At 43.0% G+C, this 23157-nt stretch overlaps 2 protein-coding genes across 3 annotated transcripts; both read right to left on the bottom strand.

The window, feature by feature from the left end:
• Positions 1–368: 368 nt before the first annotated feature.
• On the bottom strand, positions 369–4622 carry gpr173 (G protein-coupled receptor 173). The gene is made up of 2 exons (XM_029436502.1): positions 4498–4622; positions 369–3502 (listed from the first exon to the last, which is right to left on the bottom strand). Exon 2 carries the CDS (start codon positions 3331–3333, stop codon positions 2128–2130), a length of 1206 nt encoding a protein of 401 aa, XP_029292362.1. The 5' UTR covers positions 3334–3502; positions 4498–4622; the 3' UTR covers positions 369–2127.
• A 6437-nt stretch (positions 4623–11059) lies between these two features.
• LOC115011340 (protein phosphatase 1 regulatory subunit 3A) lies at positions 11060–22404 on the bottom strand. 2 transcript variants are annotated; one of them, XM_029436468.1, is made up of 5 exons: positions 21292–22404; positions 17534–17580; positions 16870–16940; positions 16540–16566; positions 14303–14438 (listed from the first exon to the last, which is right to left on the bottom strand). In XM_029436468.1, the coding sequence occupies exons 1-4, from the start codon at positions 22146–22148 to the stop codon at positions 16540–16542; spliced, it is 1002 nt and encodes a 333-aa protein (XP_029292328.1). In that variant the 5' UTR covers positions 22149–22404; the 3' UTR covers positions 14303–14438. The 2 variants fall into 2 exon arrangements, with proteins under 2 accessions (XP_029292327.1, XP_029292328.1); XM_029436467.1 differs by lacking the exon at positions 16540–16566 and having other exon boundaries at positions 11060–14438.
• Positions 22405–23157: the final 753 nt, after the last annotated feature.

Below are 23157 nucleotides of genomic sequence, written 5' to 3'. Positions count from 1 at the left end.
GATTTTAACCTTTTCCACAGAAGACAAAAGCCAGATGTTGCTGTGTTTTGTCCAGTGGGAAAGAGGCTATAGCAGGAAGGTAAGTATATCTTAAGAAACATTTTTTGTTCCCACATAGTTCAGTTTGATCCTTGTATAATTTATTCTAACTCCTCAGTTTCTTTTGTCTATTTATACACCTGTCTCCACTGATTTGAAAAGTTGCTTTTACTTGAGTGAGAAATCACAAATCATTTTGACCCTACACCATTTATATGCAGATTTGTCACACATTTACCTCGAGTGCACACAGGATGTAATGTGTGCTACATGTAAAGCGGTCTATTTCCTGTTCAGTGTTCTCCAGCCATGTCAACATCCAGGCAGAATGCATCAAAAGTAGAGTCTTTATTGATGAGTGGGCAAAAGAACCACCTCAGTTAAACTGTACAGTTACAGAATATCATCTTGCGAAGGAATGCCAGACGTAAAAAGTATGAACCTCAGTTCCCGTTTCACTTTGTTTTCCCATAATCAACATCTGTACAAGTTGTAATCCCCGGTCTTGAATCTATGAAATGCAGTGGAATGCATGCTAATACAGTATGCAGTGCAAATGTCCACATTTAGAAAATTGACTGCACAAATATATCTATGCTTAACATACTGTAGGTCTGACATTTGTATTACATGAATCTTAATTTGGAGACAACTTCATGTAGTCTGAGCCGGTTTCCACACAACAAACATCCCTGTGGTCGTATCCAGCCTGAAGACGATTAGATTTTGAACTCACTGTAATCCAGGACCCTTAAATGGTGACATTTATGTTGGGGGGGTAATAAGAGGGCCTGGTAACATTCAAGTTTCCTTCCCATTAAGTGCCACTTCATTTCTTCTTTTTTTTGTATTCTGGTGAGAGCATAACAGTACTTTAAAAACATTCCCAAGATCATCATTTGCAAATAAATGTTCATTCGCTAATGTTTTTTTTTTTTTTTTAAGACGTAATTTACATCATCATTCAAGTCATTAAATCCTCCGGCCTGTTTGCAATGCACAAGTGTTGTTTTCTAATTATTCGGTCCCCTTTCTTTTTCTTCCATAATCCATCTGTACTTCACATTTGCTTGTACATTGAAAAAATCTGAATACATTTTACGGAAATCCATTTAAAGGATACATTTCCATATGAATATTGTTCAATTTTGCATGTTTTTGAGACACCAAGATGAGGCTGCTTTCATATTGACTCAATATTACTGGAACCTATTCTATCATTATATTCCTCTCATCTTTCTCCCTCCCTGCTCGCTCACACACACATACACACAAATGCTATATAAAAACACACAAGCAGGAATATACATTCCTGTACAGTCTGTACATTATGAAATCAAGTCATATTTCAAAATAGTGTCATCTGCTTAACATGTATAGTTTACAAATAAAAGGAAAAACAGGCAATTTTTTTTATGATACAAAGAAACCTGACACGCCCTAAATCAAGTCCAAAAAATCAAGCATGTTAGGGGCTTCTCGGGTTCACAACAGCTATTTAAATGTATCCAAGGTTATTGGGTCCATTCGATATTCTGCAGTCTTCTTTGAATTACATGAAAAGGCGTCCGGGGTGGTCTATTAATCCATTCAGACCCTTTGAGTTCCTTGATGTGTTTCAGAGTTAGTAACGCTCTGATCAACACTTTCTATTCAAAGTCCGCAGCTCATTTATTCAAGGTTTTCAACCCTCCGTGTGTCTGATTTGTGCCTCGTGTGACACACTAACTCATTCTCAGTTGAAAGCTCTGGGGCGTGTCCCACTGAAATAAGGCAACGTTATTTTAAAATGGCATCTGTCACACTTAGTTGGAGCGGTGATAGTTGTGATCTTTCCTACTTGTTAATCATACAGTACATCATCAGAAACTATATAAGTGTTAGCAGGGCTTTTCTTTTTAATTGCCCTGTTCAAACGTTTGCACCTGACACATTTATTCAAACATCAACATTCTCAATAAAATGGCACTGCGCCTGCATTTGTTGGCAAAAATTGGATTTTGTTGTGCAAAACAGACACTTAGCCAAGGTGCGTTACATCACTTCAAATCTCCCTTTAAAACCTGAAACATTCTCTTCGTTGTCTGATCACATAATGCAGTAGGCCTCATCCTGGGGAAGGTGTTGTTTAGTCCTCCAGTAGGTGGGCAGGTGAGCTCTCAGCACTTTCCTCAGGTCCTCGTTGAGCAGGAGACAGAAGATGGGGTTGACTCCGGCTTGGGCGAAGCTCATCCACACGGTGATGGAGAGGTACCTGTGAGGGATGGTGCAGGACCTGACGAACACCCTCCAGAAGCACGCCACGATGTAAGGCGCCCAGAGGACCAGGAAGAGCAGGGTGATGGTGTAGAACATCCTGCCCAGCCTCCTCTCCGACCTCACCTCCTCCATCCCGAGCAGCCGCCGGTGTTGATTGTGTAAGTTTTGCCTGATGCCCAACAGAGTGGGTGGCATGGGGCCACGACCGAACCCTGCAATCCAGTTAGCCGCAGCTTGCCCCGTGGCCCCAGGACCGTGGAAGGTCCAGTTCTGGCTGATAGCCGGCACGAGCTGGACCGGTTTCATCTTGCGGTGCCGGTACTCAAACAGCAGCAGCTTGGCGTAGAAGCCGTGGGTGGCCAGCACCACCACGGCCAGCATGAGCATGAAGCCCAGGGTGTCATTGGTCTTCAGGTAGCGGTGTTCAAAAATGCACTGATCCTCGTCACGGATGAACTTGTACGTCCCCACATCAAAGACAGGTGGGAATGCCATGGCAACGGCCAGAGTCCACACCATGCAAATGATGGCGGCGCAGGTCCAGATGGTCATGCGCTTGGCGTAGAATCGGTGGTGGGCGATGGCAAGGTAGCGGGTGACAGCGACACAAAACAGCATGAAGGCAGCGTGAAAACAAAACAGCACAGCCATGAAAGCCACGACTTTACAACTCAAGGCGCTGTAAGTCCAGGCCGAGCTGTTGTGGACGGAAACCAACACGAAGGGGAAGCAGGCGGCGGAGCGGACTGCATCGGCCAGGCACAGGTCCAGGAGAAAGAAGTAGGGAGCCTTGTGAAGTGTCCTGTCTCGCAGGACGAGCAGGGAGACCAAGAGGTTGCCCACAAGGCTGACACAGATGATCAAACCCAAGAAGACCAGCTTAAAGTAGGCAGACACATCTGTGGCAGAGATTCCTCCACTGTTGCTGCCGCTGCCGCCGCCGCTGCTGCTGCCTCCTCTCGCCATCCCACTCTGTGAAGCCAGCACAGCCAGCAGACTGCCCGGGCCATCGATGGCAAAGCTCTGGTTAGCCATTGTATCACCTTCCACGAGCGCCGGCCTGGTTCGGGCCCCTTTATAAACACTACAGATCCCCCTACAGCCGTCGTCTCCCACGGCTCTCTCGTCTCTACAAGGAGAAGCCGTAAGGATCTTTTCTACATGACAGACTCATCTTTTTCCTCTTTGTCCACAACCTCGCCACCTGCGAACAGAGACACACATTTTGAGGAATGAAAAACAAGATGTCTGACGTGCTTGTTAGGGTTCTTAAAAAACTAAACGTAAACCAAACTTAAATTTAATAAAGCACATAGTGTCGGGCAACACAGAGGAAGTCTTTGCCTTCCTGTTTCTCTGAGGCTGGGATCAGATCAGCAGCTCTTCAGCATGCCAGCTCCTTGGCTCTCTCAGTAATTACCTTGCCCGTTGCTAAGATACAACAGCTCACATACTTTGTGCAAGTGTGGGTGTTTGAGTGAATGCATGGGGGTGTACAGGGGGGGGGGGGGGGGGTGGAGCAGACACAGTACAACCAACACTGGGCATGTCCAACAAACAGAGATGTTGTAAATTAGCAAAGAACATTTTATGCTTTCTCTCTGCTGGTCGTGTGCGTGACAGTCAAGAGGGTGTAATCTGTACCCTTCACAGCACGTAAAAATAAAATATGGCAGAGCAGGCAGCCATTTGTTGTTTTTTTATTTATTTAAGCGTAGGCCTACGTGTGAGAATTTGAGTCAACAGGAGAAAGTTGCCATCGTGATTATCAGTCAGGCCTCAGCGAGGAGCCGACAATCAGCCGTGATTCAAAAAATCTGTTTAAAAAAACAGAAATTCAAAATGCAGCTTCATCTAAAACCTCATTTACTGGCGTGAGATGATAATAAACCATAGTGTGCTTGTCTGGGTGGGCCTTGTCTATGTAGGCCATGAAACACAATATGATCTTCTGTAACTGTGGGTTTATTTTTCCTCCATATACAACAACCCTCTGCCACCTTGACAAATATAATTTCACCTGATTAGATGGCTGTCATGTCAGCTAGGCCTGACACAGGCTGGACTGAAAAACAGATGAACAGGTGTCAAAATCACCTCTGATGTGTGTGTGTGTGTGTGTGTGCGTGCGTGCGTTTGTGTGTGTGTGTGTGTGTGTGTGTGTGTGTGTGTGTGTGTGTGAGACAGATGATAACCTACCTTTCATCCCCTCATCTTTTTTGGATCTGCTCTTCTCTCAAGGCAAAAACAAAAGAATGATCCCAGTCGCTTTGTTTCACTGGTTGTTAAAGCACATAATAAAGCCTCATGCTCGTGCTGGGCTCAAACAACACCTGTTATGCATAAATCCATCGCGAGGAAATCAAATATATAATAAACATAAGATCTAATAATAATAATGATAATCAACAGCTGATCAGACAATCCGGGGTGAGGACTCTGCCACATTTGGGAAAAAAGCATCCACCGCCACCCTTCTCCAGTCTCTCACAGAGGGATGTGTTCATTTGTGTCTGAATATCATCCGAGAAAACAGATTTATATGTTGCATCACGTCGAAGATGGAATTCCAGAAGGCTAGAAACAGACGCGATTAAAAAAAAAAAACATACCTTGTTGTGTTCACATATATCCAAATGATGTCAGATTTTCAATGCTTATAATAACCCACCCACAAACGTTAGAGAGGAGGAAAAACACATCGCGCATCCCCTCAATGAATCGCCTTGGCATGTATATTGGCTATGGGCAGCAGAACAATTAGTCCACACAGACAACAGCCTCGATATGTCTCTATTCCCATTTTCAGCCAGAATTATTTTTATTTACCACAAACTGTTAATATGCAGTCTTTGTTTTGCTGTCCAGCGAAGGTGGACTACATTTTATAATCGTCCACAATCAAATAAAAAAAAGCCTCCGTGACAGAACAAATACATTTCTGACAAATCCAGCGATGTCACGAGAGGATGCACGTCCCCCCCAACACTGTCCAAATCACGATCTGAAAAAAGAAAAAGGAAAAAGAAAAACAACGCGGCTGGATTAGGCGAATTATTCCTGAATAATCCCAATTATGGCTGCTTGCACGGAGGCAGCTCGCACATTCACGGAAACAGTCGGTTTTATTCGGAGAGAGCGAGAGAGGGAGGGAGAGAAAGAGGGAGAGGGAGAGAGAGAGAGAGAGAGAGAGCGAGAGAGAGGGAGGGGGAGAGGGAGAGTAGAGAGGAGGAGAGAAAAAGAGGGAGAGATAGAGCGTCGGGAAGCGCTTGATAGTGATGGGGAGAGATGGATAAGGAGTGAGAGAACGATGGAGATGTAGAGAGAAGAATAAAGATATATTAGATCGCAGAATAGGTCTTTTGTTGATTGCTTTGTTGTTTTCGCCGTGTTTTCTCGCTGTGTCGGCGCGCCTCGGGCTTTTTTCTCGATCGCGTTCTTTCGTTCGCTACCCTCGTGCGAGGCGAGAGATAGCGGAAGACGAGAGAGAGCGCTCGCACGTAGCTGTGTTGAGACGTCGGTAGATATGATCGCTAACGAGGGGTCATTTCGCTCGCTTTATTCGTTCTTCCTTGCCGGGTCGACTCCATGCTTCCTCTTCGTTCGCCGTACTCTCGCAGAGACCGCTCTCGTAGAGATGTTCAGCTGTTTTCTTCTCTTTCGTCTGTGCCTTTTCTCTGTCTTTTTTCTTTCCTTATTCCTTTCTTTGCTTTTCTTACGTGTCTTCTGTTTTACTCTTCTTCCTCCTCCGCTTTTTCGTTTCGATTTGTCTTCTCTGCCCTCTGAGCGTTCTCCCGAGCGCTGCGTAAATTGAAAAAAGGAGGATAGGGAAGTGGGGGAGATCATTTTCTCTTCTTTGATCTCTCACGCGTCTTTCTCCGCCGCTCGCTGGCTCCATCTCTCGATCTCCAATCTCTCTCTCATCCTCTCTCCTCCGCTCTCTCTTGTCTTTCTGTTTACCCCTATCCTTCTTGTCTTGCTCCTTTCTTTCTCTCTCCTCTTTCTTCTTTCTCTCTCGTCTCTCTCCATCCTTTCTCTTGTTTTTTTTTTTTCTCTTTTCTCTAGCTTTAGTTGCCGTTTTTTTGTGTGTGTTTCTCTTATTTTCTCTCTCGCCCGTACTGTTGTTCGCAGAGATGCTCGCTCTCTAACACTAGACATCTCTATCGAGATCTATATAGTACGAGATCTACTTGTTTAGACTATATCACTAATCATTCTCTTATTTTTTTTTTTTTCTCTTCTCTTTTCCGCTCCTTGACTTTCCGGTTTAACCGTTTCTCTCTCTCTGGCACTCTGCTCTTCTATCTTCCGTTGGAGGGCGCTACAGAGATAGACGATACAAGAGAGATACAGATAGAGGAGGGAGGGAGGGAGAGGAGAGGGGAGAGCGCTACGAGAGAGAGACAGAGATAGATAGAGAGTACTAGAGAGACGATAGAGAAAACAAAAGAGAAGAGACATAGAAGCTCTCTCCTCTCTCTCGTCTCGGCTCCCTCGCTCATCTCTTCGTCTCTCTCATACATCCTCTCTTCTTCTTCTCCCTTTTCTCCTTTTACCTGCTCCGTATCGCCTATCTCTCGCTCCTCCCCCCTCGCCACCCCCCAACCCTGCGCTAGCTTGCGGTGGTCCAGTCTCCTTTCTTCTCTGCTCTCTCTCTCTCTCTCCTCTCCGTCGCTAGATACTTCTCCCTGCTTTCTTTTTTTCTCCTCTCTCTCGCCCTATCCTCCAGAACCACCACTACATAGCTATCTATACATAGATATGACATACACACAAAAAACATCACAGCATAAGACCCCAATAGATACAAGGGAATACATATATGAGACGACATACATAGCAGACGACGACAGACATATAGACAGACATTACGAACCCGAGAGACGCAGACCTAGACAGATAAAGAACATACATCTAATAGAGAAGATAGATATATAGTTAGTTTTCATATATAGAGATAGACGACAATATAGGACCGAGAGAGAGACCTGAACCTAATAACCATATATATACATACATACATATAGATAAGCATACCAACAACATACATGTATAGAGATTAGATTACATACATATATATACAAAAATAGATATCATAAGTCTATATATACATATAGATATAGTATAGACATAATATATATAGTTGAGACATACATGCCATACCTATAGTGAGATCTACAGTGGACTATAGAGAGACAATAATATTAACAAGACCAGGCAGAGAGAAACAAGAGTAGAGATAGAGAGAACAGAGAGACAGGTATATAGAATGATATAGATATAGACATATAGACCAGGAGATAGAGCAAGAACAGATAGAGACATATAGATAGGACAGATATAGAACAAGAGACGAGAGCTGTGAGTGGGAGAGAGGTAGAGAAGACATAGAGAGACAGAGACAGAATATGAGGTGAGTGGAGATCAGAGGGATAGAGTAGACAAAAAGAGAGTAAGAGATAGTGAGAGGTGGGAGGGGTAATATAGAGAGAGGGAGAAGAGACAGGACAGAGAAGACAGACGAGGGACCAGATACAGATGAGACAGAATAGAGAACATATAGGAGAGACACAGATAAAATACGAGTAGATAGATGGTAGATAGTGATGGGATAAGATAGAGGTGTAGAGAGGGAGGAGATGAAGAGATGAGCTATCATAGATAGCACAGACATTACATTTATTTTTTTTCTCCTCACATTATCCTCTGCTCCCCTCGCTCGCCCATCCTATCCCTGTGCCTCTAGGCCTTTGCCTTTCGCCTCTTTCGTTGCTCGTCGTCTTTCTCCCCTCGCTCTCGCTCTGTCGCTCCGCTCGTGCGGTTTCTCAGTCTTCTCCGCTCGCTCTCTCTTCTCTCTACCTCTCGCTCCTCTCCTCTCCACGGGGAGGTTTCTCTTCTATCTCCTCACTGCTGGTCTGTTGCTATGTTCTTAGGAGAGATCTCCAGAGATATCTCCCCCATAACTAACCTACATCCATACTCTACATAGAGAGCACAGACGACGTCCCCGATAGAACAGACAGAGAGCGAGATACAGCACAGACCGATACAGCCGAGATAACATCCCGATCATAACAAGACCATAGACAAACATGGAACAGATCATACATTGACAAGAGAGCGTAGACTACAGAAGAGACAGACAGACAGACAAACAGCGACCTACATACACGAACACGATACATGATACAAAGCCGACAAAATGATAGAGAGAGAGACAGACCAAGACGACATATGAGAAAGAAGATACAACAAATGATAGACAGACTATAGAGAGACAGAGATAAAAGATAGACCTAGATGCAAATATAGAGGAACAACAGAAATAGAGGAGACCATACAATAGTGAGAACAAGACAAATATGCAGACAGAGAAGACAATAGAGAGTAGACATGCAACGAGAGATGACTATATACATTCACAAGACTCTAACCGATGCATATCTACGACATAAATAGAGAACCTAGAGATAAGATAGGACAAATTCTGGCATATAGCTAACGAATAGAAGAGAAGACATTATAGACCGAGAAACAAGACAATTAGAGACAGATATAGTATTCCTAAACATAATAGACAGATAAACAGAGTAGTTCAGTACAGACATAACAGAGAGACAGAGCAGAACAAGAACACAGACATCATACAATCGACATTACAATAAACGCGACGATAGACATGATAGTCATACAGGAGCGAATAAAAACAGACAACCATATATAAAAACATACCGAAATTATACATTAGAGATATATAGACCTACATCACAGACATAAACCATACAGACATAGATACAGACATGACCAATTACACAACAACAGACGAGTAGCAGAACAGACAGACAGATGAGTACATACATCAGAACAGAACATACATGACAGAAGACAACATGACATACAATCATACAAGACAGACATAAGACGACATAACAGATATCAGAACAAACAGATCAGAGGACAGACATACAGACATACAGACACAGATACATAGGCGAAGAGCAAGAACATAGGGACCAGACAGAATACAGACAGATATCTCATAACAAGACATACAAACATACAGATACAGACCAGACAGACAGACAGAGAGACAGACATAATAACTTAGTGATGTTTTATTCTGTCTCATCATGTTTGAATCTGTTTTCAGGTGTAAACAAACTGTCTCTCATCGTCTCATGCTGTTGCCCCCGGTGACAGACTGGACCCACAATGACACAGACGTCTCACAGGGCAGCAGCAAGGAATTCTGGGTCCTCTGGAAGAAAATTGGGCCTCATTTTTTATTATATTTTAAAGAATGAAATAATAAAACTTGAATTTAAATGGGAACATCATCCCATAAGGAATATGCAGCCAATGCAGAAGTGCCTTAAACCTGCATTCTCTCTAAACATCCAGCAGAGGGGCGACTCCACTGGTTGCAAAAGTAACTCTAATTGTGTAGAAGTCTATGAGAAAATGACCCCTCTGTAAATATTTTCCTGATGAGTTTATGATCTCAATATGTAGTTTAAAGTCTTCTCTAAATCAGCAGGATGTTCATTTAGTAAATTATGGTCCTGTTTAGGGTAAAATAGACGATAAAGCAGGGTACGCTTTAAGGCGCGGCTACCTTGTGATTGACAGGTCGCTACCAGTGTTCAGATAAACTGTTGTGGTTTAGCACTAACTTTTACATGACTCTCATCAGCCGACACTGTGCTTTGTATTTGGTGCAAATGTTACCATAATAACAAACTGGACTAAGAAGGTAAACATTGTACCTACTGAACATGTTAGCATTAGCATTATTAGCATGCTGACTTTTTCAGTTCATAGCACCTCTGAGCCCACGTATGTTTTACTATGTATGTAGCTTTAATTAGTATATTCATACCAGGTATATTACATATTTGGGGTATAAAATGTCCCAGTTTTTATTATTATGTTGGGGACTGACATTTTGAATTACAAAACTCATAATCTTTCTGGCTGATTCTCCGTCAAACTCACCAGTTGACATGTTTGATATGTTTTTATATAATTTCGAGGGGCTTTGGGGTTCGGCAAAGAGTTAGAGATTTATGTCCTATAAGCTGATTTCCACTGACCAGATGGCTCGTCTGATATAGCAGCAGTCCTACATTTAGTTCTGGTTTAAAAGTAAATGTTTTTAAGGGTTTATTCAACGTTGAAAGTGTCATGTTTTTATAAAACTTGTAGATTTTGTGTCTTCTTGAGGACAAAAAAAACCAAATCTCAGATTTTGGCTAAATGAAGGCTGTGATCAGATAAAGCCAATAAACATCAATGGATTATTATTATTTTTGAGTACAAAGACGTAATGAAGGGCTGTTATTGTTTTCTTTCTGTCAAAGATATTATTGAAGTAAAAGCTGAAAACGCTCCATTCAAACAAAGTGAAGAGCCCCTCAGTAAGAATTTAACCCTTTAAACTGCTGTTTGTTAATGTAATGTCACAACACTCACTGAACCTCGTTTAAAATCTCTACTTCACACGGCTTTCAGTGGTATATTCCTTAAAAAAGCATTAATAATTTCAAAGTGAATCTCTGTTGTAGACTTGGCACTGATTATCCTCCTTGGGTCAGTTTTAAATCTGCTTAAATTTTTAATACATTCCACACTGGAGCTATGTGACCATCACACAAATTAATCACTCCCACCCTTTTCCCCGCACAAGCCTAAGAAGTGCAAGTGTGCTCTGATTAATAATTTAGTTTTAAGGCCAAATACATAATCCACATAATCCAAAGGATACCTGACATCCAAGGACGTTTGTAGGCGTGAAGTTAATAAAGTTTACAGATTGATTCAGCAGGAAAACACTGAAGTAGTTTCATAACTCTTCAAGGCTCCCGTGTTTATTAATAAAGATGTTTTTAAGATATCAGTCGATGTCTATAATCAGAAGTAGTCATCTCATCAGGCAGCACCTGAGGTTTCCTGAGAGCTTTAAAACACTGAGCTCAGCTTACAATGGCCTGTGTGCTCTCTGGCATGACACCATGACTTCAGTGCAATGCGCGACCTTTGGCTCCTATCTGCAGCTCATGTTGCCGTGCGTGTATTTCCACTTCAAGCTGAACAAACTGGAGACAGAGGCACTAAAGGCGCTGCTGTTATTTTTGTGTCCGTCTCTCTGCACTGCAGTGTCATTACTGTGCATGCAACTGTCATGCACACTTTAATCAATGCAGAGCGGATGAAAAGACAAAATAAATGAACAAAGACGTGTAGTGGTCCAGGATATAGGACCACGTTTAATGGCAATACACTGCAAACACTTGCATCACTTCAAACATGTCATTCAGTGCCTCAGTCTGTCTGTGAGGTTGTTGAAGTAGTGCTTTAAAACGTCATGTTGTGCAACAACAATATGGGTTTACTAGCAAGTAGGGGTGGGGGAAATCGATACAGCATAGTATTGCATATTTTGCGCGGCAGTATTGAAACGATACACGGACGCCAAGTATCGATCTTTTCTTATATAAATTATTATTATTAAATACAAATTAAACTTTCGGTAGTGCAGTAGATGGAGTCGTTTCCCTGATGAGGTCAGCAGGACTAGCAGGACATTGGTCAAAACCAAAATGGAGACGTCGGAGAAAGAAATCTTTATCTTATTAGATAAAACAAACTGAACGCAAAATGTTTAAGATCGGATGTTAGTATCAAGAAAATGTTGTATCGTGGGGCCACCCCTACTAGCAAGAATCAACAGGAAGACTTATCAAATAAAATACAGTGAGGACGTCGTCGTTCTCCAGTGATAAATAAAGATCACTTCCACTCGTCTCACTGGATTGTATTCCACTTTTGTCCCTCGAGCAGCGTCACAGGTTCACTACAGGTCGGTTTGTTTTAGGCATTAAGGCAAAAAATACTTCACATAACCAGGTTTTGCATTTTGTAAACAAAATTCCATTTGTGAAAAACAAATCTCTTTAGCGTCCCACGACAGTAATGTTTTGTGTCCTTCATTAAAGACGTAACAACACGTGGAATTCACAAAAGTTAAATTCATGGCAGTGGGGTTAAACATCATCCGTAGTTACGCTCACAACAACAATGACAAAACTCAAATGCATTATAGGACTGATTGAATAAATCAGAATATAACACCACATCACCACATGACAAGAAAAAAGTAATTACTGACCACTTACAAAACATCACGATATACTGTGCTGGAGTATTAGGGCGCATTCACAGCCGTCTGGTTCAGTCCGGTTGAACCCCTGGTGCGCTTTGTTTGGGTTGATGTTGAAGCCGGAATCGAACTCTGAATCGCCAAACAACCGTTCTCTGGTTCGCCACGAAGGTCTCAGACCGCTGAGTGAACTCTGGAGCGGTGAACTACTGATGTGAACATCATTCAGACCAATAACAGGAAGTGCACCATTTATGTGCCATTTTCTTGGTTAAAAAAACGTTTTATTTTCCTGTTTTAGTGACGTGTGAACTAGTAGCCCATTTATGTGTTTGATACCACTGCAGTTGATGAATTTACTGTTTATCAAACCACAAATGAGGCAATAATTAACTAGCTAGCGCACCACCCAACGCACCAGCCTGCTGTTCAGCTAACACAGTGTAGCATGAAAGCATGGTGGAATTAGCAGGCTAACTAGCTAAATAACCAGCCACTAAATGTGTAAAATTGAACAACTTCATACTTCATTCACACTCCTTAGTCGCAGCGTTGGAAAGCACACTGCGATCGCCAGATGAGAGGTACATTTTCTGTAACCAGTGTAGCATGAAAGCATGGCGGAATTAGCAAGTTAGCTAGCTAACTAGCCAGCCCCTAAATGTGTAAAATGTAACAACTTAATGCTTCATCCACACACATGATATGACTTTTGTTTACAATTTCTGGGCCGTTTGAGATTAGCCTTTGTGAACGCAAACCGCACCAGTTGTATCATCATGGTTCAAGAACAGGACCTGTAGGTGTGAACCGCCCTTAGTGTTGTAGAAATGTGGTAATAATGGACTGCTAATCTATTACTTAACACTTGTTTCACAGAATGCATGAACATATTAGTGTAATTACTTTCTCCTTGCATTGGAGAATCATAACTTGTACCCTTTCATTTCATGAAAGCGTACACTAATCTAACATCACACAGTGATACACAACTTCAACAGGAGATTCGTGTTTTGTTTTTTTAACTTGTTGGCTTATTTTGGAATCATGAAAAGGCACTTCAATTGAGAACAGATGAGAATGAACGTTGGTGGTATAATCACAACAGGTGCAAGACCCAAAGTAGTCCGATAATGAAGAGGGCGCTGGGTTCCTGCAACACTATTGAGAGGGAGACAACTCCGCTCAGGAAGACGATGGATGGCATCAGATTCCTGTTTGCGTCATGTTCAGACTGAAGCTCGGGAACCTCTACTAATGCGTCAGGGGCCTTCTCTTCCCGGGCTGAGGCCGACTGAAAAGCTAAGTCCTCTGTGAGTTCAGGTGACGGTGGAGTTTCACCTTCAGCTCCCAGAGACGTCTCACTCTCTGCCACAGGAGACAAGAGTGCAGGCGTGCTGTCTTCGTGATTTGCTGCAGACCTGGTGGAACCTCCTGATAATCCTGCAACAAATTCACTCAATCCCACTGCAAGCTCTCGCTCCAAGCCCCGAGTCACACTGGGAGCAGAGACACACTCAGCGGGCAGTTCAAGAGGAGGACGGCCGGCCGTGCTGTCGGTCGATTCGTCCTCTCCTGTTGCTGGCCACAGATTCGTCTCTGTGGTAGGAGGATGCATGCGTGAGGCCTCAGAGGGAGGGATTTCCTCTCCGGTAGCCTGGGAGCTGTCTGATCTCGGACTTGACTCTTGTTGTGGGGAGGGAGTTGAAGCAGGCAGCGGTGCACAGGGACTTCCGTCTTTGCGCTGCTCTGACGTTTGGTTGCCTAATTCACAGTGGAGTCTGGGTAAAGGCTGTGACTTATTTGGCTGGAGCGACTCGCTGGCACAGAGTACAAAGGATGAATCAGTTTGAAGTGTGGTTTCGGAAGACATACACGGGAATTGTTCACCTGGGGATACAGTGTGAGCGGATAGTGTGCCATCAACAGATGGAAGCTCTTGGTTGGGGGGGACACAGGGACCAGATGGGTGAACTGCAATCTGTTGAAGTAAAACAGCGAGACAACAATGACAGCTAGGAGACCAAAGACAAAGGGGAAACATTTGTATTCCACATTAACGTTGCACACACAGAGAGGAAAAGCATTTTACTGCATACTAATGCTTTTCTGTGAAATGGATCCCATGCTGACAGTGTAATAGTGAGGCAATGCAAACACAACAGGCGCAGGATGATGGGATTATTTCCATCTTTCTTTCTTTTTATTATTGGCAAAATAGTTTTGACTTCCTGCTCAACGGCGTTTGAGGGACAGTTCACCGCAAAATCAAAAGTACATATTGTTCCTCTGACCCTACCTGAGTTTTTCAAATGTTTTGGCACTTCGAGCCCCACAAAGCCGAGCGAAGGCCGACACCTCTAGATTGATAAACAGCACTTCAGGTGAGTTTTGGGGTGAACTGTCGCTGTTAGAGATGTGCTTTCCCTTAACTGGAGTCCATTCAAGATAGTAGTAACTTAGCTTAGTATTATTGTATCCCAAAGTTTACCCAATGTACATATTTTCATATATTAAACTGAGGGTGTGACTAAACACTGGAACTACTGCCCTCCCTAAAACACCCTTATTTTCATTTTCATTTGATTTTTAAAGGAATATAGCCAATAATGCAGTAGAGCTTTGCCTGTGACAAACATCAAGATGAAATCACGACAATATAAAACCCAAAGACAGAAAGCAAAAGACAGCACCCAGAAGAACAAGTGCAAAACACGTAGGACACAAACAGAAGGGCTGAGACAGAGCACGTGTGGAGATGAATGTCAAGTTATTCTCATGTTTCCAGAGGAAGATCCTGGTGTCAACACAACAACACTGACTAAACGTGTACAATTTTGTATCCTGAACTTTTTACTTCGGCCAATGAGGTCGTGTGCTTCCGTGTGTTTTCGGTTTGGCTGGCCCAGTTTTCCTGAGACTTGGTGGAAGGGTGAAGTTTGGGCCAAGGAAGAATCCATTACATCGTGGAGCAGACCTGCATTACGGGACGGACACGCGCATTTCCTTTCACTAATGGAAACGGCCTTGGCGGAGCTCTGTGCTCTCCGAGTGCCCTTCTAGTTTCTATGCTTCATCAATTTACAAAAATACTTCCAGTTCGCCTCGTGAGAGCACTTTGTGTAAATCTCAGAGAGAAATCTCTAATGAAATGATTTTATTGCACCACAAAATGAGTTCTGGAAATTATACTGACAAACAATTTCACTTGAGAACTATTAAACAGAACTTGGAGAATTAATTTGTCAGGAATGATTACGTCTGAATTGATTCTTAAAATATACTGTAAACATTTACCGACTGGAAGCAGCTGATGTTCACACAGTCGTTCACGGGTTCATCTCTCATTGTGACGCTCTAGCAAAGGGAAGCAACATGCATGTGATGGATGAGTACATGCCTGACAGCGAGTCATTAATACCAGGTCACGTTGCTGTTAGGTCCGTCGTATATTGTTTGACTGACTCATTTATTCCCGTCTGATTTGCTTTATGTAAGGAGCCGTTCCAAAATCAACTTTTGTTTTGCGTACGTAATCCCCGCTCAACGCTAACACAACATATTGAGCATCGCAGGATTTACTTGCACCACGTTTAAAGGAAAAGTTCGTCATTTTAAGAAACGTGATCGTTTGCTTTCTGCAGGAGTTGAAGAGATTGACACTCGCATGTCTGTTTATTTAAAGGTGCAGCGACAAGATGTTAGCTTAGCTTAGCACAAAGACACCAGGAAGTAGTCCGGCACATGAAACAAAGCCGCTCCGCCCACATGATGCGTTGGGTCCGCGTCACATCTATTGTTACTCAGCAATAAAACAAATGAGCGTTACCAATACCAATAATACAAACAGTTGACAACGCAGTAATATTTGGGTTCAGTGCTAATCACAAATACACACATTACACATGGTGCACATTAATATTAGTACACCGAGTCCCTCAAAACTGAGAAGTACATGAATTCTAATTAAATGCGGACAAAATTGAAAGGTGCAAAAACATGAACGGCATGCATGAGGATATAAATACAACAAGACGCTGACAAGGAAGAAGCATCCAGTAAAGTGAGAAGCGACACGTTACCTAAGTTGTTGCTGAAGCTTCAATGAGCTGTGAACAATATAAACAACCGAGCCAGTGATGAGGAGCTTCAAACGTTGAAGAGTTTGTTTTATTAGACTCAAAGCACTTCAGAGGCTCACCTGTTCAATGGACATGTGTCAACAACTGCATGCAAATCATGATCGTTCGAACATTACCCAACAAGTAATTCACTCAACGTGAGTCCTCAAGTGAGTAAATGTGTTTTGGACTTTTGCAGGTCACAGACAGTTCGTAGAGAAACAACCCCGATGAACCCTCCTGTTGATATTTACTGCGTTAGAAGCTCCTTTCTCCTTGTTCGACACTTACCTCGATGTCGATCTCCGGCTGCACGGCTGAGCGGACAGCTGTCGGCCTGACGAGTCCGGCCCTGCGGGTCTCTGCGGACGGAAGAATCATAATGGTGCTGTGAGAGCCTGATCAGTGGACAGAGGTCATTAAAGGGGCACTCCGCAGTCGAAAACTTTTCTGTGATGTTTATGTTTATTAAGTGTTATCGGATTATTGCGTAAACTGGCAATGATCCAGTATATAAGGCTTTATCGCAGGGGGGGGGGGGCAGTGGGAGTCTAATGAAAGACACTACTGAGTTGCACTATGGGAAATGTAGGATTCAGGATTTGTGAAACTGGACTCATATTAGACTTAAAGGAGACGTGTCATGCTAATTATTATTAGTTTATTTTGTGTTTACATGCTTTAATGTTATTCTTCTCATACTGTCTGGATGAATACACCTGTATCCACCCTCGAGACAAATATGAACGGCTTGTTGAATCCCATGTTTGTGGGTTAATACTGAGAAGTCTTATTCAGGACATGTCCCCTTTACAGTCAGGCCATCCCTCTAACACTTCCCTTTATACGGGTCCTTTTTCAATCCCCAACTTTATGGAAGTGCAATTCTCCCAGAGTACCGCTTTAAGTAAACCGATCTCTTCTGCATCCTATGCAATCATATATAACGCTGTACCTTCGTCCTTTTCCTGCTCGTCCTCGGAATCGAAAGCATCGTCCATACTGAAAGAAGACAGAGACACTTGTATATATATAAAACAATATAACAATACAACACTATGCTATACACTTTACACTCAGACAACATTGTATTGATTCAGAACACAAGGCCCGATGATGATTAAGCTGTTAAAACACAGAGTCGTCTTTGTACAGTGTTTATGGAATCTGATGACGGAGGTGTAATATAAAGATTGGGATCTACAACCAGACAATAAACATGTCCATGTGTGTGCAGTGTTTCTCACATGGGGGTGTGTTGGAGGACTGCAGCAAATGGATAAAAAACACATTTTCACAGTTGTGTTTGGTCAGCGTGACAGGGACTTCCCTCATGAATGACTATATTATATGAAAATGGATTTGTGGTTGAAAAGAACCGCGGACTACACGCAGAAAGAAGGAAGAAGACGCTCGTGTTTCTTGCGGAGGCATGAATTTAGTGACAGGTTAAAAACATTTGAATGTTCGGTCACAAGCTTTGTGTTTAGTAAATCAGACACCGATTGTCCCTCTCTATAAAGGATCTCCCTCCCAAAGGTGTTTGGTGTAAGACTCGTCTTTGACGATAAAAGCAGCATCTGAATAATCTGAGAGCAGAGAACGAACACCACATTCTACATGGCAGGTGGTCATACACCATCATCAACACCTGTTACGGATAATCAGGCATAATATCTGCTGATGCAGATTGGCTGTTAATGTGCTGAATTAGCTATTTTTATATATTATCTCTTTGTACTGCATTGTACATTCTGTACGGTTCAGTCACTGAGCTGCTGCACCGGCTGAGTGTTTAACGCCAAACTCCTCAGCGATGACACATCTCATTAGAGGGTTTGTTAAAATAGATGGGAAATTACTGAGCGAGGTAATGTGCACTGAAGGTGAGGGTCTGAAGACTGCAGAGCTCAATAACAGCCAGGAAGTCATTTTTCTACAGGGAAGTTGATGTAATTGTGGACAATGACAGGTTACATCAGACCCTAAATATTTACGAATGAATGGGAGAGAAACCCCCCAGTGAATGTGGTCTAAAGAGAAGTCTGGATGAAGCAGGTTCAGAGTGTTTCATGTTGTTCACATGTCAAAGGTTTGTACAGATTCTGGATCTGTCTTTGTATCACTCCATAAATCACTAAATCCTGTCAACACACAGAACTCTGTGCATCTCCTGCATGTAGTGAGTGTCGCTGTAATCATCTGCAAAATAACGGCACAGAAATGATTTCTAAAAGAAGGCACTTGTGTTAGAAGGGTGGGGGTGCAGCATTGCAAAGAGTCCTGCGAACGATGCCAAATGAACTAAAGGTCAAGAAGTGTGACGAGCATGTGACAGGAGCTGCACACACACAGTGGGGACAACCTGGCAGGCTGCTCATGCAGCTTATTTCATTCTTCTATCCGCCGGTAGATTTAAAACCTGATCGAGATCTGACGAAGATCTTTGCGTTATAGGAGCCGTGGTGATGTGAAGTCATCAGACGCTACGCTCCTCCTGTCCACACGCTCTGCTGAGGCTCACACTCTCGCCGTACGGCTGTGGATCTTAAAACTAAACTATAAAACGGTGTAAAGAAGTTTGTATTTCATCTCTTGGCGTGTGCATGACCTGTGAACAGGTGGGGACGTTAAGTAATGAACTTATTTAAGTGGCATTTTGCACAACATTGTCTCCTTGTTCTTTGTCTTTAGTTACCAGACGAGGTTGCTCCCACAGACGACGTGGTCACTTCCTGGTGTTCCAGCGTGAAGTGGAAGCTTCCAAAGCTTTCTGTCTGCAAAGCAGCTTCTCACACTTTTATCAATAGGATTTATTTTTAAACGACGAAGAAGGAGAGCATCGTGTGCATGTCTTTGATATTCATCTTGTGCTCCCTGCTGTCTTATCATAATATATTCAGTCAGGCCACATGGGACGGCATGCTTCACAGGGCAGATACTGTGATCTCTTATCTTAAACAGTGATGTCTCAACAGACACAGCAGTCACACGTCCACCGCACATGACGACGTTGTGTACGGGCACATGTGGGTTAATGATCTCTACTTTTACCTCCATGCAGTTCAATATAAACTACACTGCGTGCGTAATTCATATTAACATGCAGTCAGATATTCTGGAGTCTAGACTCGTTTCATCTCGTAGTAATCTTCCCTCCCACCGGCTGCCGTGTTAATGTGTTCAGATCTAATTATCAGTGAACTTCAAAGCGCCTAATGAATCTGTAACGGTTGCTACGGTGGGGATGCCAGCACAGCTCCCCAAACTCCCCCTTTTCAATCAGTGACTCACCCATCCCTCACACCCCATCTGGCCCCTGCCAACCTCCAAACACACCATCATTACAAACTGCATCTCCCCGTTTGCTCCTTTTATGGCTCCTTAAAGCTCGGGAGACTTTGTCCTGCAGCTTGTCAGCCGTGCACCGTTTGTAACACACGTCATGTTGACGTGACGATAAAACAGGCTTTTAATTCTCCTGCTCTCAGAGTTTCAGCTCATTTCAGGGGCGTAAAGGAAGGTAGCGTTTCCATTCTCCAAATACTGAAGAAGCCAATGTGTTGCTCTGCTCCTCTGCGACTCTGATAGAAAAGGTCAGAGGTAAATGTAATGCAGGGAAGTGTCAGGCCTGTAAACGACACCTGCCCTTTGCCTATTTTGATCGCCCTCACACACCACTGGATGATTGGCATTCTGACGGGGGGAGTGTAACGCTGAAGACAGCCGCCATGAACAAAGTTAACTTGTGTCCTCATCATGAGACGGTGTCGCAATTTAACTGTGATGTATAAAAATGCCCCATCTAAATGTCCCCATCCTTCAGTTGTTCTTTGTGTAGACGCGTGTCCAGTCACACACTCTCCACCTTTGTGTAGACGCGTGTCCAGTCATGTCCAGTCACACACTCTCCACCTTTGTGTAGACACGTGTCCAGTCATGTCCAGTCACACACTCTCCACCTTTGTGTAGACGCGTGTCCAGTCACACACTCTCCGCACCGTCATGCTTTCAGTCTCATTCATTGGACGAAAAAGGTTTAAAAACATTTATTATTTGTGACTTTTCTCTCCATGATTTTAAGACTAATATGAATTTTGTTTGGGACTTTTTGGGAATATACAAATATTTTATTTGGTTTCTCATATTTAGTGAGAATTGTACAAAATATAGAAGAGTTAATAGTTTGCTTTGGTATGTCACTATTTCAAACTGATTTATTATTGTTTATTTCTTTATTGTTTTGTGTGTATTTGAGTTGTATAAGTTGAAATAAACTAAACTAATAAAATATGGAAACTATTTTAAATAAAAAGGTAAATTCCCAGCCCACACGCAAGATTGAGAAAATAATAATAATAATAATATTTCTTTAATAAATCAATGCAGAGGTGATACGTGTGTGCAGGAATTTAGTTTCTTCTTTAAAATTGGATCTCCGGGGAGTTCATTGTCTGCACCACAATGAGACAAAGCGTGTGTTTCCTTCTATCTGTGGATCCTCTGCCGAAGTTAGGGGCTATTTATTAGACATCTTAGTCTGCATGTATTATACATGATTGTGCTTTTAAGCTGCTTAATTCTCCCTTTGCACACCTTGCAACAGATCAACCTGTGGAGGTCAGAGGTCAAGGGGATTGGCCCAAATGCTGCACAAACTCTGTTAAATTCATCTTCCTCGAATACAAAGCACACGTGTGACAGGAGGTTTACCTGTAAGCTTTCGGAGGTTTCAGGATACCTCTGATTTGCTGCAGGTCGTAATTTGTCTGAGCAGAATCTTCTTCGTAGGACAGGAGCAGAGTCGCCACGTAATTCAGAGAGGAGTTATTGGCCCAGTAATCACCATCAGAGGTCTCATAGCGCACAACAAACTCAATGCGAGAGCCATGTGTGATGTAAGGAGGCGCAAAGGACAGCTTGAAGGAGAACTGATCAGTGGTCCCATCATGAGATCCCTGGACATACTCTGCAGGGTGATCATAGTAAGACGCCCAGCTGTCCATGGTGGATCTGATGTACACTGCTTTGTGGAAGGAGATGTTCAGGACTCGTATTACCCCACTGAAGGCAAGAGGCTCATTCTCTGCAGGAGACATCTGCTCAACCTCCACTTTGTGAGCGTGCACAGCCTGCAGCAGGGCACTGCCGCCGGGCGCGTAGAACTCTGGGTGCACAAGATAGGTTGGCTCTCGCTCCGGCTTTCGGTACTTTGCCTCCTCTTCCTCCCATCTTGCACTTTCCTCTTCACTGTCCGAATCAAAGGCAATAAATTCCTTCACATCCACCAGATCCCCACCTGTTGTATCGGCGAATGACACTTTCTTCCGGGATGACAGCGCCAAATGGATCCGCATATACTCGGCATCCTCGTCGTAGATGGAGTGGCCTCGCTTTCTGGGCACCGGGGAGGATCTTGGGATGAGGTGCACGTTCCCGGTGTCATCGTCTTCATCATCATCATCATTGCCCTCGTCGTCCATGCACCTACTCTCTACCTCCACGGAGGATTCGTCGATTTTAATCGTGGTAAAAAGGCCCTCTTGTTGTGGTATGGATAAAAAAGACATGTTTGCAGACACTCATGGAAGCTGCGCGCGGAAGAGAGTACATATGGCGTCTCCAAAAAAACCAAGAAACACACACTAGCAAATAGTGATTGTGTGCGCTGCAGTGCCCAGTGTGGATCCGGCTGCTCCTGCCTCACGCACGGAGCCTCTTCAGTGAACGTGTGGCGTTAGATGTCTGCCATGGAAACATGTCTTTACTGCCAGCCCTGTGAGAGTGTATCCTCTGCTTTACATGACTTTATGCATCGCACTGTGGCTGCTGTCGCGGAAGGAGCAGCATCTAATTTTAGCACTGACCTACAGGGCTCTCCGTGCCCCAAATGTGTATTTTAAATTGGTATAATCCTGCGACCCCCCCATGTTGGGTTTGGTTTAGGCTGGCCAAACGCCCACTACTGGAAATGAGATATTAAAGTAAAGTCATATCAGCCAACTGCCAGCCTTACTAAGGTATGGCACCTTTTTACACCGATATATAGCATTATATATATATATATATATATATATATATATATATATATATATATATATATATATATATATATATATATATATATATATATATATATATATTCTTTGTTTTATAGGTGTGAGTATAACGATATGCAAATTGTGCATGGTCATAGATGTTGCACAAAATAGCGGAGTCATGGTTTAATGTAGGCTACCAAAAGGGAAATAATTAACATAGGCCAACTCATTTATTTAATGTATATTGTATATATATTTATGTGTTGCAACATGCACCTGCTGCAAGCCCAAACTATTCAGAGGCTTGTGCTATAAATCATGTTTATTTGTCATCCAATACATTACTGTGTTTTAATTCAGTAATATACTTTGAATGCTGTGATTGTTATGTAATTCCACTCATGTAGCCTGCAAAAATATTCCTGATTTTTAAATATATTGAACCCCAGCCAAACATATTATAGGGTTTGATCTTATTGCCAGAGAGGGGGAAACAACTGAAGTGTATTATTAGGAACTTCAAAGTCAAGTGGCCTAC

The sequence above is a fragment of the Cottoperca gobio genome, chromosome 7, assembly GCF_900634415.1.
Source record: "Cottoperca gobio chromosome 7, fCotGob3.1, whole genome shotgun sequence".
NCBI lineage: Eukaryota > Metazoa > Chordata > Actinopteri > Perciformes > Bovichtidae > Cottoperca > Cottoperca gobio.
This window is presented reverse-complemented; position numbering and strand designations above follow the sequence as displayed.